At 36.1% G+C, this 20,145-nt stretch overlaps 1 protein-coding gene across 1 annotated transcript in view; it reads right to left on the bottom strand.

Annotated features, from left to right (window-relative positions):
* LOC138715460 (micronuclear linker histone polyprotein-like) overlaps positions 1 to 20,145 on the bottom strand; it is a 65,832-nt gene that overhangs the window by 28,699 nt on the left and 16,988 nt on the right. The window contains exons 4-5 of the mRNA XM_069848384.1: positions 15,898 to 16,052; positions 13,351 to 13,501 (exon numbers count right to left, since the gene is read on the bottom strand). Coding sequence (XP_069704485.1) covers positions 13,351 to 13,501; positions 15,898 to 16,052 — 306 coding nt within the window. The remainder of the gene's footprint in view (positions 1 to 13,350; positions 13,502 to 15,897; positions 16,053 to 20,145) is intronic.

Raw genomic sequence — 20,145 nt, 5'->3', positions numbered from 1 at the left:
AATGTTTATTGTTGTGATAGACAGAGCAGAAGAGGTGGTGGAGTCCTCTTTGCGATTTCGTCGGACATAGCCTCAAAAAGTGTCCATTTACCATTTGGTGATATTGAAGCATTATGTATTCAAACAATTATTCATGGCCAAGTATATATTATTATTGGAGTGTATTTTCCGCCTGGCTCAAATTTAGAAAATTATTTGTCATTTTATAGGGTTTTTGAAAATAATACAAATCTTCAAAATAAGCATTTATTAATCGCAGGGGACTTCAATTTGCCTCTTATTACAGGCACAAATTATAATCTTTTATGTGCTGGACCTTGTTACAGAGCTTTGTCACATTTTGTTTCTATGCATGACTTACAATCTATAAATAATATTTTAAATTCTAATGGAAAAACACTTGACTTGATTCTTACTAATTTCCATAGAATTGCCTGTGTATTACAAGATGATTCTCCCCTTATATTTGTTGATACTTATCACCCTGCTTTAAATGTTAATATATCATTAAAGAGACAAAAATCGTTTGTTAAACAGAGTTATACTCGTGTGTATAATTTCCAGAAAGCTTACTTCCTAGAATTGTATAAATTGTTTTCCAATGTTAACTGGCAATTGTTATCACAGTTTACTGATATCGATGTTGCTACGGATTACTTTTACTCAGTACTATATTCTGTAATGGATTCTACAGTTCCAAAGAAAAGAGTTTCAGCTAAAAAGAAATATCCATCCTGGTTTACAAAAGAAATTATAAATAATCTCAAGTTGAAAGAATATTTCAGGAGAAGGATGCATTTATCTCAGTATAATAAAGAACAATTTAAACAAATTAGAAAGAGAGTTAAAACTATGATAAATAATGCGTATCATAGTTATGTTACTGAGATAGATAATACTTTTAAAAACGACTCTAAAGTATTTTGGAACTATATAAAAAATAGGAGAACTAGCAAAAATATCACAGCAAAGTTAATGACTAGGAAAGATCACATTTTTATAGTAATGATTCTATTTCGGAAGCGTTTGCTGATTACTTTAGTTCGGTTTACTCTGTAAACATATCACACAACCCTCAAAAAGAAAATAGGTAATATCGGATTATATTAATTATCCATTAACAACTGAGCCTATAACTAGACAAGAATATTTGACTGCTATAAAAAAATTAAAGCCTAAAAAATCTTGTGGCCTAGATGATTTACCTCCTTATGTATTGAAAGCTTGTTTCGAAGTACTTATGTATCCTTTATGTTTGTTGTATAATTTAATTTAAAAAAACAAAAACTTTTCCGAAAATGTGGAAATTAACAAAGGTTTGCCCTGTGTTTAAATCTTGTGATAATAGTAAAATTGAAAATTATAGACCCATTGCAATAGTTTGTGCCCGGTCCAAGGTATTTGAGCAGATTCTATATACACGAATTTTTCAACATGTTTATAGTGCAACTGATATAAATCAGCATGGATTTTACACTCATAGGTTCTACCACAACAAATCTAATTAATTTTACACAAACGGCATTTAATACATTACATAATCGCAGAAATTTAGACGTGATATACCTTGACTTTTCCAAAGCGTTTGGTAAAATTGACCATAAAATTTTAATTAATAAACTTTCAAGTTTTGGATTATCTTTTTCATACTTACAGTTAATAACGTCATATCTTACAAACAGGCAGCAGTATGCTTCATTCAATCAAGTAAAATCGAAACCATTCACAGTAACTTCAGGTGTACCCCAAGGATCTAATCTTGGTCCCTTGTTCTTTTTACTTTATATCAATGACTTACCTAAACAGATTTTGCACACTAAATGTTTACTATATGCTGATGATGTTAAATTGTATAAAGTCATTGACAAACAACAAGACGTTTTTGATCTACAGCATGATTTGGACAGACTATATAGATGGAGTATCGATAATTCTCTTCTATTAAATCTTAATAAATGTTGCTTTATGACATATTCTAAAAATAAGATAGTTGCTCAAAATTCGTATGAAATTAATGGTGTGAAGCTACCTAGAGTAGAATCATTTAAGGATTTGGGTATTTATTTTACACACAACTTATGTTTTAAAATGCACTTAAATCACGTAGTGATTGATGCATATAGAAAATTAGGATTTATAATCAGAAATACAAAAGAATTAAAAAATATAAATATACTATTGATACTCTCTATAAAACCATGGTTAGAAGTAAGCTAGAGTATGTGTCTGTAATGTGGTCACCTCAGTTCCAGTCCCATCAGATGCAAATAGAAAGGATACAGAAAAGATTTTTACATTATTTATATTTTAAAAAACATCGCGTGTCATCTTACGACAAGCAAATTTCATATAATCAGTTACTTTTCGAATTTAATTATAAAACTTTAAAATCTCGACGATTAATAAATACAGTAGTCAAATTTTACTGTATAAGACTGTTAACGGTATATTGAATAACTGTGATTTTCTTAAATTCCTTCAGTTCAATATATAAAGAACAGAATTACGTCATAGGCAACCTTTTATTATTCCTATTCCTAGAACTGTTTTCTTCAAGAACTCTCCATTGTTTGTTATATGTAATACTTACAACTCTCTGTCTTTAAACTGTGATTCTCAATTGGATTTTAGTTTAACAATTGAAAAATTTCATACAATATTAAAAAGAAATGTATTTCCTTAGATTTTTAAATTATAAAGAAGTGTATTATAATGTTTTCACTCTAGTTTTTAAATAATTTTGTATAATTATATTGACATTCGGCACTATATTAACTACAATATTATATTCTAGCATCTATTACCATTATGTATTTTCTTTCTTTCGTTTGTGTTGTTTGTTTTGTTGTTTTTTTTCTCTTATCTATGTAAACCACCTGTAATTGGAAGCCTGCTTCTGTTGGTGGTGGATTTAAAATAAAATAAAATAAATAAAATTATCAAAGCAGTGTGTACGCGTTAGAAAACGATTATTTCATGAGAAATGGGAGGAAGAGTTTTTTTGCTGTTTAGAAGGGGAGAACATACGATGTATGTTATGCTCGAAAATCCTAGTAGGCATTAATAAATGTAATATACAACGACATTACTCCTTATGTCATAAAGGACATGCTGAATTAGGAGGCAAGACAAATTAAATGTTATTTTTCGTACTATTCTGAAGAAAATTTATGATCTTAACATTTGCATAGTATACTAAATACGAATTATACCTTAAACACGCTGCATTAAAAGGTAGCCTACGAGGAATTAAATGTTGTTTGTAATATTATTTCCAAAAGAAATTTATAAAAAAAAATATCAAATGTGCGTAGAAAACGAAATATGATTTTCTGAAATTATTTTAGGTCGAGAACGTGCAAATCTATTAAGTAATCTTGAGAAATGCCAGAATATTCAAGAAAATAAACATAGACAGCGTGATGGAATATTATTGGCTAGTTACTCAATTTCTCACCTGTGATTTAAATCAATTCAGCTACGGAGAAACAGTAAAGAGGTTTATGATTAAAGCTGTCGAATTAATTTGCCAAATCAAATAAAAGTTTTCGAGTCTCTCACATTAACCAAGCGCTTTCCTAATAATTCGTCACTGACAGCCTTAGCGATTACGATAAGGTGACGCAGGTCACAGCAGTTTATATTTCCCATCCTACTCTGCAGTCTCCTCTCCTAGTAAACAAACTATTTCAAATCGAGTGCCTCACGTAACCGAAAATTGTGCCCATGTATGTGCTAAAGTGTCGACACAAGTGGCATCCCATAGTAGAGATTTTCCGCGAGACCAGGATATCAAGGTCAATCCATCTGGTCTTTTTCCATCAGAACGGCTGATTCCAATAGGTTCCAGGATTGATGGAAAACCAGCAGAAACAAATGCCCTTTTGATGATGTCATTTAATTGAAAGTGCCTGAAAATCTCCCGGTATTTTGGGGGCAACTTAAGCCATGGTGACCATACAGTAGGCATCAACAGCAGCTCCACAAAGACATTTATGTGGGAAACAGATCTTGCACCTGAGTCTTTAGGCCAGAGCAATTTTAAAGGGCAATATTGTCCATTAATGTGCCAATATTGAAGATGGTATTGTCTTAAGCCAAGACCCTGATTCCTTCTGTTGTATTGCATGGTATCTAGCTTGATCGACCTCAGACGATGAAGACGCTAGTAGAGCCTGGTAGATATCAGAGGCATGGATGTGGTCCCATTGTTTCTGAATATCACGAGAAGCTGGGGGTTTGTTGTTTCCTGTAATGCTGAACCATTTCTCCAAAGCCTCATTCACATAACAGATCCCGATTTCATCACCGTTAATTGAGAGAATTGACTTGACGAAATCAAGGACTCCATATGCAGAAGCCAAGAAAGCAGGCAGACAAACATCACTCACATTCCGGATTCCAAGACCTCCAAAGACAATGGCAGAGTGGCTAAAATCCAATTGTTATCTTCAAGACGTATATTGAGAATCGATTCCAGACAGTTTCTCAGTAGATCATCAGTCTCTTGAAGTAGGGATGGAAAAAGCCATAATGGGGTGGTGCGAAGAAAATACGTTAATTTAGGAATTAAATAACAGTTCTTTATGAGAAAGTACGCTGTATGTGTGGAAAGAGACTGCAGACCATCAAACAGTTGCTTCATAATTTCAAATTTTTCTTGCATACTTGACTCTACAGCTGGAATCAAAATGGGAAATCCAAGGAGAGTCAAATTAGATCGAAATATTATCTTAATCTCTGGAGCTACATTATTGGACGTGGACACTACAGTATTGTCTTGTGTAGAGCAGAAGTATAATTCGCATTTATCGGGATTAATCTCCAAACCAATGGATCTGCAGGAATCTATAAGTTTTTCAAGATCGGAAAGAACCATATGTGGATCTCCTCCCCACAAAGTACTGTTGTCCAGGTAAAAGAGGTTCAAGGTACTATTCAAATGGGTAATGAGAGAATTCAGGGTTAGACTAAATGTCAGTGGACCTATCAGATCACCTTGTTGAACTCCAGTCTGCAATGAAATGATGTCAGAATTGCAATACAGGTTAGATGGGTTTCTATACACTTGCCACAAGAATGCATAGAGTTGAGGGATCTTGTTCTTAACAAGTTCAAGCAATGTATCTCTTTCAAGGCAATTAAATTCATTTCTAAAATCAATCTTAAGTAGAACATTTTGACTGCCTTCGTTCTGATTTAGAAATGAACGTACCAAGTGAATGATGACTTCACATCCTTTGGGGGTGCCAAAACCAAGCTGCTGAGGGCGTAAATGATGTCCAACTTTCTCCTTAACAGAAGTGCAAGCTTACTTAGCCGATAATCTGCGAAAGGTATTTCCAACTGCGATTGGACGTATCCCACCATTTTTCTTGTCAATGGCAATTAAAGATGCTCCATATAAATGAGGACAAATTTCAGGATTAACTTTACTGGCCAACATTAGATTAATGATCTAGCATTTAAGAGTTGCCTCCAGAATCTCGAGAAAGTTTAGACTTATCCTTATGTGGAGAAACTTCCAGTGTAAAATCATTATGATCTCTTTAATTTTGGAGACTAAAGATTTGCCAGATTTCTTCTTTGATTGATCAGGTATCCAAAGAGCGATATATGCAAAAAGCAGAAGCTCTTGCCAACATTCTTCAGTATTTTCGGAAATATATTTATCAATGAGTTGAGTCAATTTTTCGGCTGGAAAATTTCTAGCTCCTTTAGGAATTCTTCTTAAATCTCTTATATTAAGTTTAAAATTAGCAACGTTTTTTTATGGAAAAACTCAAATGAAGTATTTTCTAAATGTAATAGAAAATAGTCAGGAGGTTCATTGGGATGAGCCCTAGCCCAGTGTATTCGTAGTCCTTTCAAGCCTTTGTAAGATTTAATATCACTTACTTACTGGCTTTTAAGGAACCCGGAGCTTCATTGCCGCCCTCACATAAGCCAGCCATTGGTCCCTATCCTGAGCAAGATTAATCCACTCTCTATCATCATATCCCACCTCCCTCAAATCCATTTTAATATTATCTTCCCATCTATGTCTCGGCCTCCCCAAAGGTCTTTTTCCCTCCATCCTCCCAACTAACACTCTATATGCATTTCTGGATTCGCCCATATGTGCTACATGTCCTGCTCATCTCAAACGTCTGGATTTTATGTTCCTAATTTTGTCAGGTGAAGTATACAATGTGTGCAGCTCTGCATTGTGTAACTTTCTCCATTCTCCTGTAACTTCATCCCTCTTAGCCCCAAATATTTTTCTAAGAACCTTATTCTCAAACACCCTTAATCTCTGTTCCTCTCTCAAAGTGAGAGTCCAAGTTTCACAACCATACAGAACAACCGGTAATATAACGGTTTTATAAATTCTAACTTTCAGATTTTTTGACAGAAGACTAGATGACAAAAGCTTCTCAACCGAATAATAACAGGCATTTCCCATATTTATTCTGCGTTTAATTTCCTCCTGCGTGTCATTTACATTTGTTACTGTTGCTCCAAGATATTTGAATTTTTCCACCTCTTCGAAGGATAAATCTCCAAATTTTATAGTTCCATGTCGTACAATATTCTGGTCACGAGACATAATCATATACTTTGTCTTTTCGGGATTTACTTCCAACCCTATCGTTTTACTTGCTTCAACTAGAATTTCCGCATTTTCCCTAAGATTTAATATCACTGCCATCTAATGTAAAAGACTGCCTACAAATATGTGGAAAGTTTCAGAGAAAATACACAAATTCAATCTTCTGACATGATTTTTTTGTTCTTAAATTCGGTAATTTGCTAGAAGACGTTGTTAGACATGGGCCACTCTTACCTAAACCTGGAGTAATTTAAGCTTATCAGTTTCTCTTCTGAGTTCATTGTTCAGTTTCCTGTAGTTTCTTCTACCTTCTTCTGTGTTGATGTTTTTTCCATTTTCTCCTCTCCTCCATCTTCTCCAACATTTTCCCTTGACCTAAGGTTTCTTAATTCTCGCACCTTCTGCTGTTGTCTGTATACAGCTTTTAGATGAGTCCAGTACTAATTACTATTCTCAGGTGTGGATTCTAATGTAACGGCTTTCTCTTGAAAATTTTCTTCAAATTTTCTTCTTTCCTCTTCATTCTTCAGTTTTTTCATGTTCAATTTCTTCATCACCTGTTTTCCTCTTATTTTCTTCAGACGAATATCTACTTCGCCTATCAGCAGGACATGATCTGAGTTAATATCTGCTCCCAGTAAAGTTTTCGTATTTTTTAAGAATTTCGGAATCTTTCCTGTACCAGTATGTATTCTATCTGGTATTTGTTTTCGTCCCTTGGGCATGTCCATGTGTAGATATTCTTCGTTTATGTTGTTGGAATAATATATTTCCAACAATCATTGCATTTCTTTTACAGAAATTTATCAAAGATTCTCCTCTGTCATTTCTTTTTCCCAATCCATATTTTCCAACTGTTCTTTCCTTTTGACCTTCTCCTACCACATGCGTTCCAATCGCCTGTTAGGATTACACATCCTTCCTTCTTCTCCTTCTCAACTATCTCTTCTAGCTCGTCATAACTTTCCTCCACTTCCTCGTCTGCTAATCCACTATGTGACATATAAATTTGCACTAGCACTGTCCATCTTCTTCCCTTGTAGTCTCATCATTAGAGCGGTGCAGACGGAGCACATGACAGACAGAATGTCATCATAGCAAGGGTTCCGAAGTTACTCGGCGTGTTCCCTGTGTGCAAGCGACGTCATGTACACGATGTGTTGACGTACAGACGACACAATAGAAATGACACAGTTCCCTAACTTTTCTGCAATTAATTTCCTACAGATACTTTAAAAAGAATTCAAAATTACAAAACTAATTAACCATTTCATCCTAAACAAATAATGTACTGTATACTTTACATGCATGATTTCATACAGAACGCAAACAAAATCACTGTTTATTTGTAACGGATTCATGATATTCTATTCGCAAAAGCACTTGAACAATTATTTTTTGTCTTTCCTTTTCTTTACAATGAGTGTGATTTATTAATGCACATGTGATACGTTATCAGGTTTCTTCCAAATGTTGTTACAATGCACAACAAATGACATTTGTAAGTTATTAACAGAAAACGATTGTCGTCTATCTGATAACATGGCTTTATATGTGGAGAAGCTTCTTTCTACGTCTGTTGAAACAACTGGGGCATACGTAAAATCCTGTACAACATTTTTTTTCAATTTCTGTTAGTTCTTCAAAGGAATCCTTATCTCCAGAAATACTGTCACTAATCTTGCAGAGTTTATAATATCCACTATTTATTTTCAACATAATTGTTATTTTCGCAGATATTATTTTACCACTTTTATCGTCTACTTGAGTTACTTTCTTCCTGATATTTCGCAATATGGAAATCTGATCAACCAGTTTTGTACCAGACTTTTCTAAAGCTGTTATACAATCAGGAATAAACCCATAATTCGATTCAATGTATTCCAATTGTTGTTTTATGCTTGAATCAATCAACAGACATTAGGCTATTGGTATTGCAGATGCATCTTTCACATCAAATGATTGAATAACATTCTGGACCTGGTCGAAATATTTACAGTAATAACTGCAGACCTTCAACCAGGAACCCCAACGAGTAAGTATAGGGGAAGGAGGAAGAGATACACCAGGACATATCTTCTTGAATGCTTTTACGCGGGCAGGTGCTTTAACAAATATATTTTTCACAGCCCCAATAAGTTCATCAACACCAGGAAGATGACGTCTAATTACTTCTGCAGTACAATGACAGGCATGGGCGAGACACGTTACATGAATCATATTGGGGAAATTGAGCTTCAAATATTTACTAGTTTTTATCATGTACGACATTGCATCTGTCACAAATAAGAAAACGTTCTCACTCTCACCACCTGAAGGCCACAGTAAATTCATAGCATTTTCAAATACAGTACACACTGAACTATAGTTCACTACATCTACTATTTCACACGTAAGAAGATGTGGTCCATTAGGTCCTCTTGCATCCATTGCACCGACAACAACAATAACCACATGATGACCAACCGTATCTGTTGTCTCAGCAACTGACACCCAAATCTTACTGTCTTTCAATGTATTTCTTAAGTCATATATACACTTGTTGTAACTTTTCCGTATATATGTCCTGCGCAATGTTGATGGATGTGGAATTGATCTACTGGTATATTTCTCCAAAAAATTGTTGTGTTGTTAAGTTTATGAAGAGGATTATTTGCTGCTAAAAACGCATCACATATTTCTTCATAGAACACGGATGAAGAACTATGACTCTGTTCACATTTTTCGCCTCCTTCTTTCAACTTCATGAGAGCACATTTATGTACATCCCTATTTACATGTCTTCGAACATTATATGCTCTATTTACTGAAACTGATATTTTACACAATTTGCAGAACAGTTTATCTTCGTTGCAACAAAAAATATCACCATATTCGGAAATGTCTCTTAAACTTTGCCGAAGGAATTTGCTCCTCCTTAGGCATCGTAACACTAGAACCAAACTTTTCTTATGTTTCTTCAGTACTGACGTTTGCTTTACCACGCTGTACCTACTGCTTGCAGCTATCCTGTGTACTGCAGAGTCAGCAGACCTCTGCAGGTACACACGGTGAATTTACAACCCTTGCCCTGTTGCCAATGTGACAAACAACTGCTCCCTTTGCACTGCTCTACTCATCATTATCACCCGGTCATCTACATAACACACTGATATTACTTTACCTTTCACACGTGGTCCCAGTAATACACCAACACCATGACTTCCTTTGCACTCACCATTTGAATAAAACAACCTAAATTCATTACTCACCAACTCATCACTATTTTCCCACCTCACTTCTAATATTCCCATCACATCCACTGTTTCTTCTTTCAAGTTTTCCAACTTATCTACTTGCAGAAGAATCCTTACATTCCACGTTCCAATCCTCAATCTTCTTTTCTTCTCTCTGCTGGGTTGCTTCATAATGTGTCCTCCTCTCAGTAAAATAATCGAAAATATACAATCTATACTATGGAATACTCGAGTTGGAGCCTATAATGCACCTATTCCACAAAAGTTTATTATTTTGCAGGTACCATGTAGTAGATAGGCCTGTCAGCCTGGATGGCACAGTCAGTAGAGTGCTGGCCTTCTGTGCCCAAGGTTGTGGGTATGATCCTGGCTCAGGTCAATGGCATTTAAGTGTGTCAGTAGATTTACTCCAGCAGAACAAAATTTCAGCGCACCTGCGACGCTGATATAACCTTGGCTGTTGCAAGCATCGTTAACTAAACTTATTTACTTACTGGCTTTTAAGGAACCCAGAGGTTCATTGCCGCCCTCACATAAGCCCGCCATTGGTCCCTATCCTGAGCAAGATTAATCCACTCTCTATCATCATATCCCACCTCCCTCAAATCCATTTTAATATTATCCTCCCATCTATGTCTCGGTATCCCCAAAGGTCTTTTTCCCTCCAGCCTCCCAACTAATACTCTATATGCATTTCTGGATTGGCCCATACGTGCTACATGCCCTGACCATCTCAAATGTCTGGATTTAATGTTCCTAATTATGTCAGGTGAAGAATACAATGCGTGCAGTTCTATGTTGTGTAACTTTCTCCATTCTCCTGTAACTTCATCCCTCTTAGCCCCAAATATTTTCCTAAGCACCTTATTCTCAATCACCTTAACCTATGTTCCTCTCTCAAAGTGAGAGTCCAAGTTTCACAACCATACAGAACAACCGGTAATATAACTGTTTTATAAATTCTAACTTTCAGATTTTTTGACAGCAGACTGGATGACAAAAGCTTCTCAACCGAATAATAACACGCATTTCCCATATTTATTCTGTTTAATTTCCTCCCGAGTATCATTTATATTTGTTACTGTTGCTCCCAGGTATTTGAATTTTTGCACCTCTTCAAAAGATAAATTTCCAATTTTTATATTTCCATTTCATACAATATTCTCGTCACGAGACATAATTATATACTTAGTCTTTTCGGGATTTACTTACAAACCTATCTCTTTACTTGCTTCAAGTAAAATTCCCGTGTTTTCCCTAATCATTTATGGATTTTCTCCCAACATATTCACGTCATCCACATAGACAAGCAGCTGATGTAACCCGTTCAATTCTAAACCCTCTCTGTTATCCTGGACTTTTCTAATGGCATACTCTGAGCAAAGTTAAAAAGTAAAGGTGATAGTGCATCTCCTTGCTTTAGCCTGCAGTGAATCGGAAAAGCATCAGATAGAGACTGACCTATACGGACTCTGCTGTACGTTTCACCGGGACACATTTTAATTAACCGAAGTAGTTTCTTGGGAATACCAAATTCAATAAGAATATCATATAATCGTTAAATAAAACATAATTTAAATCTAGATAGGCCTATTTGGTGAACAAATGAAAATCCTTATGTAAATAGTATGCGACCTTTGATGTCTGAACTTAATTCTTCCTGTCAACATCTTCCTGAACTTCGTATATCTGTGACTAGGAAATTAAGAGAGGAATTAAGAAATGCAGAATTCGAATCATGGAAAGTAATGCCTGGAAGAGGCAGAGGTGTAGAATTGTACAGCCAAGTACCTAAAGCCAACGCCTGGATTTTTAATAAGTCTGGACTATCTACATCTGAATGGTAACCTGCCTCAAAATGAATGTCAATTTAGCAGCAGTTAGAGGAGTACCTGGTCGCTCTTTGGACGGATCCCGGTGCAGACATGGATGCCCAGAGACTGAAACCCTTGCCCACGTCCAAGGTCAGTGTAACAGAGGTTTACTCCTCCGAAATGATAGACACCATCATGTTCGATCCTTAATTGCAACTGCTTTAAGAAAAAGGTCTTGGATAGTAGAAGAGGAAGTCTTTTGCCTTGCTACTAATGGCTCCTTTAGACGTATTGACGTCATAGTGTATTCCCAGACTACCAAGAAAGGATATATAATTGATCCTACCATAAGGATTGAAACGGGGAGTAGCCAGCCAGAGGATGTTAATAAAAAAAAGATCAACATTTATCTGCCAACAGTTGATTACTTCAAAGCAAAATACCAGCTTGAAGACATTGAGGTGATTGGTCTTCTTATTGGAGCTCGTGGTGTGATTCCCAAGTTCTTTGAAAGCTTCAGGAAGACTTTTGAACTACCACAGACACTTACTGCTGACATCATAACTTCAGTTTTGAAACCTCTTGCCAAACTCTGAGTCATCATATTCACTCTGTTTAATTTCTTTTTATTCACTTTGTATTCATATATGTTTATTTTAATTTTCTTTCCACAAAATTTATGTAAACATTTAATATTGTAAAATTCATGTATACTGAGTCCTTCTGGGCTACCTCCAATGGGAGGCAGTTATTATCTTATCTTATCTTTTAAATCTACATTTAACTTAATATTTACTGTAATACACACAGTAGGTACAGTATATATATCACTTTACAAATAAGATTAAAATTCATTTACAATTTAAGATTGTAGAAAACAAAAGTAAATTTGCTTCCCCACCCCCTCAACAAGGAACTGTTAACTTCGAAGTAACAAAGCTTAGTTCACAACCTACTGTTTAGTTTGGAGGCCAGCAGAATTTTTTCATGGTTTGATGTCACTTTATATTAATAAGTAATACATTATTTTCGAGCATAGCCATGCATGGGTAGTCCGGAAACCAGATAAACCACCCTCGAATAATCGAGAGTATACCGTCCTGTATAATACTTTTAGAACTATGCATCTGCATCAACTGCCGCAGGTAGTCATCACTACAGTTCAAAGAAATGACCACCACAGGAAGAAATAAGAGAAGATCTAGTCATCCTTGACATAATTAATTAATCTGTAGAAAAATATATATGTGAAATTGTTATCCATATTCATTCTACGGTCCACACCTGTGGAGTAACGGTCAGCACGTCTGGCCGCGAAACCAGGTGGCTGGGTTCGAATCCCGGTTGGGGCAAGTTGCCTGGTTGAGGTTTTTTCCGGGGTTTTCCCTCATCCCAATACGAGCAAATGCTGGGTAACTTTCGGCGCTGGACCTCGGATTCGTTTCACCGGCATTATCACCTTCATTTCATTCAGACACTAAATAACCTGAGTTGTTGATACAGCGTCGTAAAATAACCTAATAAAATAAATTCATTCTACTGCAATTTTTATTTACCAGTTGTGTAGACCAATTTACGAACAGTCATTGCCCAGGATGCGACATAGGAGGCTGGTCTATGCTACACCTATTGCAACTGTTTATGTACAGCTTTGGTAGATACACAATACCTGTCCTATGAAGTTTTATTTCAGTCATTATATACTTACATTGTAACTGATTATCTTTCACTCTCTCATGTTTGCCATGCTTTTCACGTTTTGAAACTGTATCACTGCCCAATTTTGGAAGCTTATTTGGAAGCTGGTCTGGCAAATTTTCTAACACATCATCGGGAAGCGGTCTCAAGCTGCCATAGTGCTGAAAGAAACACACATGCAATAAAGTGATTTGGAAATTAATTGTATTACATTATTGTTTGAAAGAAACTGTAATTATAAATTAAGGTATATGTACACCTTTACATACAAAAAATTCAAACAAAATTTGATAACACAATCCCAAGGAAAAAAATGGAACTCTCTGCATCAAAATCCACAGTTAATTCCCGATTTACTACGCAAATCGTCTGTAGCTGCATTTAGATTGGCAACAGGCCACGATTGTTTGGCCAAACACCTGCATAGAATTGGAATATATCAGTCCCCAAACTGCCCATTGTGCAACTCAAACCAAGAAATGGATTCGGAACACCTCAAAAACTGTGCTTCAGTGGCTGGTCATGATAATATCTTTGAAAAATATTGGAGTGCAAGAGGTCAAATGACTTTATCATCAAACGCCTGGCATTAGAAAACAACATACAAAAAATTTTGTTTTGCATAATTTTTCTCTGTAAAATTTTTATACAATTGAGAATGGTACCAGAAAGAGAATGAAGAGAACAAATCCCTTGAAATTATGTCTAAATTGTTTATAAAAATTATTTTGTTTATAATTTTGACATACAACTTGAAACATGATAGCTCATGCAGTTTTTAAGATAGAGCCACAGTTTTTCACTGTTTTACAGCTAAAACTATTCTTTAGTCAATGAAAGAGTAATGGAACGGAGAAAAATTCTCTCCAGCGCCAGGATTTGAACCCGGGTTTTCAGCTCTAAGTGCTGATGCTTTATCCACTAAGCCACACCGGATACCCACCCCGGCGTCGGACAGAATCGTCTCGGATTAAGTTCCAACTCTTGGGTTCCCTCTAGTGGCCGCCCTCTGCACTACGTCATAGATGACTCTTTCATCATATTATGACGCAGAATATCTGCATGGAAATATCATATGTACTTCGGTACATTAAAATAATATCTATTCTTTAGTGAATGACATAGAGCTATTTTTTATTTTCATTTACATTAATTAAATATTACCATATATGTAACTTATATTAATATTTTATGTTGCATATAACATGTAAAAAATCCATAGATAATTATTAACTATATTAATGGTATTTTACTCACTGTCAGACACTAGAGGACATTTCAAGCTTCAAAATGACACCAATATCTTCTTGGTATCACCATATTTGACTGAGATATCATGTTTAAAAGAATTAAATATTCTGAAATTACTATTTGCAGGAAATGAGCCACAAACTTTCAGAGCCTAGAAGACTCCATCACCATATGTCACCCCTTAAGCAGCTTCATGTCGGTCCAGTTTCAGCTTCTTTCTGCCTCTCAAATACCTCCTCCTTGTTTTAACTTCAGGTGTTGAATGTTTTTTTTTTTTTTTGGCATTTTTGTCCTTATTTTCCATTGATGCAACAAATCCTGTGATGGTGCTTGTCCCAGGGTTTATGCTCATCCTCCTCAGAATTTTAATTTCTCCTTTTGGACTCTTATTAAAATGACGTACAACATCACTGACACACAAATTTACAGTTTTATGACTAACAGTAAAAGATTATAAATTACTTCATTATGTAAAAACGTGTTTTCAATCTAATGATCATGCCTTGATATCTATGCATCTATTTTGGGACTAGAAAGAAGTTTATTTTACAAGCAATGCTGGACAAGGGGATTGACTGCTACGAGGATCACTCCAAAAGTAATCCACAATATTTATTTAAAAATTACATTTTTGGCCTACAGTTTTGCTATTTTCATAGAATGTAGATACATCCTTCAGGAACAATACGTCACTTTTCCACATAATCCCCACACCTTTCAACTGCCTTACGCCACCTTGGAATGAGGGCCTGTATACCTGCACGATAAAAGTCTGAACCAACACGTCTGAGCTACTCTCTGGCGCCACTCAAGGGAACGAGTTAAATTAAATTTGAATACAAGCGGGAAGGATGTATCTATGACCTCCATAAATTGCAAAGGTTTAGAATAAAAAATAAATTTAAAAAAATGTGCATTACTTTTGGAGTGATCTTCGTAGAAGTGACCGTGGCTGATGACGCAGAATTTTGGAAAATGGGACTTATCTGAAAAACCATAAGGCATAAATCGAAAATTCTTATATCAAATTAAAGGGGAGAAAATTCTCTATTAAAATGGTTATATTTAGAAAGTTCTAATTTTTCATCATTTTTTGCGTTTTGTGGGTGTACATATGTGTGAAACAAGATCAATATATACAAAAGACATACTTAATACTCTTTCGAGTGCTCCTTATATGTATTATATACCTTAAATACAAGTGACTGAAAGAAAATATATTAAAAAAATGTACGTATTACACTTCAATGCTGTACCAAAGCATACATATAAGCACCACTAACTGTTCGCAGATTGTGAAACTTACACGAGAATCATCCCTGTGCTCAAGCTTCCTTTTCTTCTCCTTCTTCTCCTTTGGCGCTGCTTCATTGTCTGATTCGATCTTCTTAGCCTTTGACTGTGGCACATCATCTAAATTTTCCTTCTCTCGCTTAATGCCTTGCTTTTTAGTTTCATTTTCTGAAAAACCATAACAGGGATAACTGACATTATTTAATTAAAGTTACATAAGTGCAACCAGTGAACACTACTTCTACTTGTTGATTCATCAAAGGCCTCAAAAAGAAAATAACAAGAAAAAAGCACCTGCCCCACAGGTTCTGAGTTTATTTGCTAAAAATATAAAGGTCACTGAAACTGGATAACAAGCCATGACAGGCTAGACCCAGTAAAAGATGACAGTTACAACATAAACGAGGGAAAATAATAAGTCAGGTATATCATTAGTCATAATTTTTTTATGCATATAAAACCATTTTACTAGCCCTGTAAACACTCACAGAGGACTCATCAATGACAACTAAAAACGCATTTATGTAGAAGTAATGAATGAATTACACGGAGCAAAAACTCTTCAGAAACTTATTTTAAGAGGAAATTTGATTACAAGAGTTGAGATTCTCAACCAAGTTCTAAGCGGAAGAAGTGTAGGAAGAATATAGTGATGTGTTGGTCAGATCAAATCTGATCCTCAGAATGACATCTGGAGGCCTACGCCTTCACTGATAGAAGAAGAAAAAATGAGAGGAAGAAGAAAAAGTACCCCTGGGGGTACGAGCATGATATTTAGGGGGTACATGAGCAGCTTTCAAGGAAAAAAAAAAACATACACACACAGAAAGTGAAAATATTTTCCTAATTGTTTAAGGAGACCATGTCTTTTCAAAGTTGGAAACCCTGTGTTTATTTAGCAATTGTTTCAGGAGGCCATATTATTTCAAAGTTTGAAAATCTGTGTTTATACAGCAATTGTTTCAGGAGGCCGTGCTATTTCAAAGTTGGGAAACGTGTGTTTATATAGAAATTGTTTCAGGAGGCCGTGCTATTTCAAAGTTGGGAAACATGTGTTTATACAGCAAATGTTTCAGGAGGCCATGCTATTTCAAAGTTGGGAAACATGTGTTTATACAGCAATTGTTTCAGGAGGCCGTGCTATTTCAAAGTTGGGAAACATGTGTTTATACAGCAAATGTTTCAGGAGGCCATGCTATTTCAAAGTTGGGAAACATGTGTTTATACAGCAATTGTTTCAGGAGGCCGTGCTATTTCAAAGTTGGGAAACGTGTGTTTATACAGCAATTGTTTCAAGAGGCCGTGTTATTTCAAAGTTGGGAAACGTGTGTTTATACAGCAATTGTTTCAGGAGGCCGTGCTATTTCAAAGTTGGGAAACGTGTGTTTATACAGCAATTGTTTCAGGAGGCCGTGCTATTTCAAAGTTGGGAAACGTGTGTTTATACAGCAATTGTTTCAGGAGGCCGTGCTATTTCAAAGTTGGGAAACGTGTGTTTATACAGCAATTGTTTCAGGAGGCCGTGCTATTTCAAAGTTGGGAAACGTGTGTTTATACAGCAATTGTTTCAGGAGGCCGTGCTATTTCAAAGTTGAGAAACAATGTGTTTATACAGCAATTGTTTCAGGAGGCCATGCTATTTCAAAGTTGGGAAACGTGTGTTTATACAGCAATTGTTTCAGGAGGCCGTGTTATTTCAAAGTTGGGAAACGTGTGTTTATACAGCAATTGTTTCAGGAGGCCGTGCTATTTCAAAGTTGGGAAACAATGTGTTTATACAGCAATTGTTTCAGGAGGCCGTGCTATTTCAAAGTTGGGAAAGGTGTGTTTATACAGCAATTGTTTCAGGAGGCCGTGTTATTTCAAAGTTGGGAAACATGTGTTTATACAGCAATTGTTTCAGGAGGCCGTGCTATTTCAAAGTTGGGAAACAATGTGTTTATACAGCAATTGTTTCAGGAGGCCGTGCTATTTCAAAGTTGGGAAACATGTGTTTATACAGCAATTGTTTCAGGAGGCCGTGCTATTTCAAAGTTGGGAAACATGTGTTTATACAGCAATTGTTTCAGGAGGCCGTGCTATTTCAAAGTTGGGAAACGTGTGTTTATACAGCAATTGTTTCAGGAGGCCGTGTTATTTCAAAGTTGGGAAACGTGTGTTTATACAGCAATTGTTTCAGGAGGCCGTGCTATTTCAAAGTTGGGAAACATGTGTTTATACAGCAATTTTTTCAGGAGGCCGTGCTATTTCAAAGTTGGGAAACATGTGTTTATACAGCAATTTTTTCAGGAGGCCGTGCTATTTCAAAGTTGGGAAACGTGTGTTTATATAGCAATTGTTTCAGGAGGCCGTGCTATTTCAAAGTTGGGAAACATGTGTTTATACAGCAATTTTTTCAGGAGGCCGTGCTATTTCAAAGTTGGGAAACATGTGTTTATACAGCAATTTTTTCAGGAGGCCGTGCTATTTCAAAGTTGGGAAACGTGTGTTTATACAGCAATTGTTTCAGGAGGCCGTGTTATTTCAAAGTTGGGAAACGTGTGTTTATATAGAAATTGTTTCAGGAGGCCGTGCTATTTCAAAGTTGGGAAACATGTGTTTATACAGCAAATGTTTCAGGAGGCCATGCTATTTCAAAGTTGGGAAACATGTGTTTATACAGCAATTGTTTCAGGAGGCCGTGCTATTTCAAAGTTGGGAAACATGTGTTTATACAGCAAATGTTTCAGGAGGCCATGCTATTTCAAAGTTGGGAAACATGTGTTTATACAGCAATTGTTTCAGGAGGCCGTGCTATTTCAAAGTTGGGAAACGTGTGTTTATACAGCAATTGTTTCAAGAGGCCGTGTTATTTCAAAGTTGGGAAACGTGTGTTTATACAGCAATTGTTTCAGGAGGCCGTGCTATTTCAAAGTTGGGAAACGTGTGTTTATACAGCAATTGTTTCAGGAGGCCGTGCTATTTCAAAGTTGGGAAACGTGTGTTTATACAGCAATTGTTTCAGGAGGCCGTGCTATTTCAAAGTTGGGAAACGTGTGTTTATACAGCAATTGTTTCAGGAGGCCGTGCTATTTCAAAGTTGGGAAACGTGTGTTTATACAGCAATTGTTTCAGGAGGCCGTGCTATTTCAAAGTTGAGAAACAATGTGTTTATACAGCAATTGTTTCAGGAGGCCATGCTATTTCAAAGTTGGGAAACGTGTGTTTATACAGCAATTGTTTCAGGAGGCCGTGTTATTTCAAAGTTGGGAAACGTGTGTTTATACAGCAATTGTTTCAGGAGGCCGTGCTATTTCAAAGTTGGGAAACAATGTGTTTATACAGCAATTGTTTCAGGAGGCCGTGCTATTTCAAAGTTGGGAAAGGTGTGTTTATACAGCAATTGTTTCAGGAGGCCGTGTTATTTCAAAGTTGGGAAACATGTGTTTATACAGCAATTGTTTCAGGAGGCCGTGCTATTTCAAAGTTGGGAAACAATGTGTTTATACAGCAATTGTTTCAGGAGGCCGTGCTATTTCAAAGTTGGGAAACATGTGTTTATACAGCAATTGTTTCAGGAGGCCGTGCTATTTCAAAGTTGGGAAACATGTGTTTATACAGCAATTGTTTCAGGAGGCCGTGCTATTTCAAAGTTGGGAAACGTGTGTTTATACAGCAATTGTTTCAGGAGGCCGTGTTATTTCAAAGTTGGGAAACGTGTGTTTATACAGCAATTGTTTCAGGAGGCCGTGCTATTTCAAAGTTGGGAAACATGTGTTTATACAGCAATTTTTTCAGGAGGCCGTGCTATTTCAAAGTTGGGAAACATGTGTTTATACAGCAATTTTTTCAGGAGGCCGTGCTATTTCAAAGTTGGGAAACGTGTGTTTATATAGCAATTGTTTCAGGAGGCCGTGCTATTTCAAAGTTGGGAAACATGTGTTTATACAGCAATTTTTTCAGGAGGCCGTGCTATTTCAAAGTTGGGAAACATGTGTTTATACAGCAATTTTTTCAGGAGGCCGTGCTATTTCAAAGTTGGGAAACATGTGTTTATACAGCAATTGTTTCAGGAGGCCGTGTTATTTCAAAGTTGGGAAACGTGTGTTTATACAGCAATTGTTTCAGGAGGCCGTGCTATTTCAAAGTTGGGAAACATGTGTTTATACAGCAATTTTTTCAGGAGGCCGTGCTATTTCAAAGTTGGAAAACATGTGTTTATACAGCAATTTTTTCAGGAGGCCGTGCTATTTCAAAGTTGAGAAACGTGTGTTTATAAAGC

This window comes from Periplaneta americana, chromosome 15 (genome assembly GCF_040183065.1).
Source record: "Periplaneta americana isolate PAMFEO1 chromosome 15, P.americana_PAMFEO1_priV1, whole genome shotgun sequence".
Lineage (NCBI taxonomy): Eukaryota > Metazoa > Arthropoda > Insecta > Blattodea > Blattidae > Periplaneta > Periplaneta americana.
Note: the sequence above shows the minus strand (reverse complement) of the source record. Positions and strands in the feature narration are given on the sequence as shown.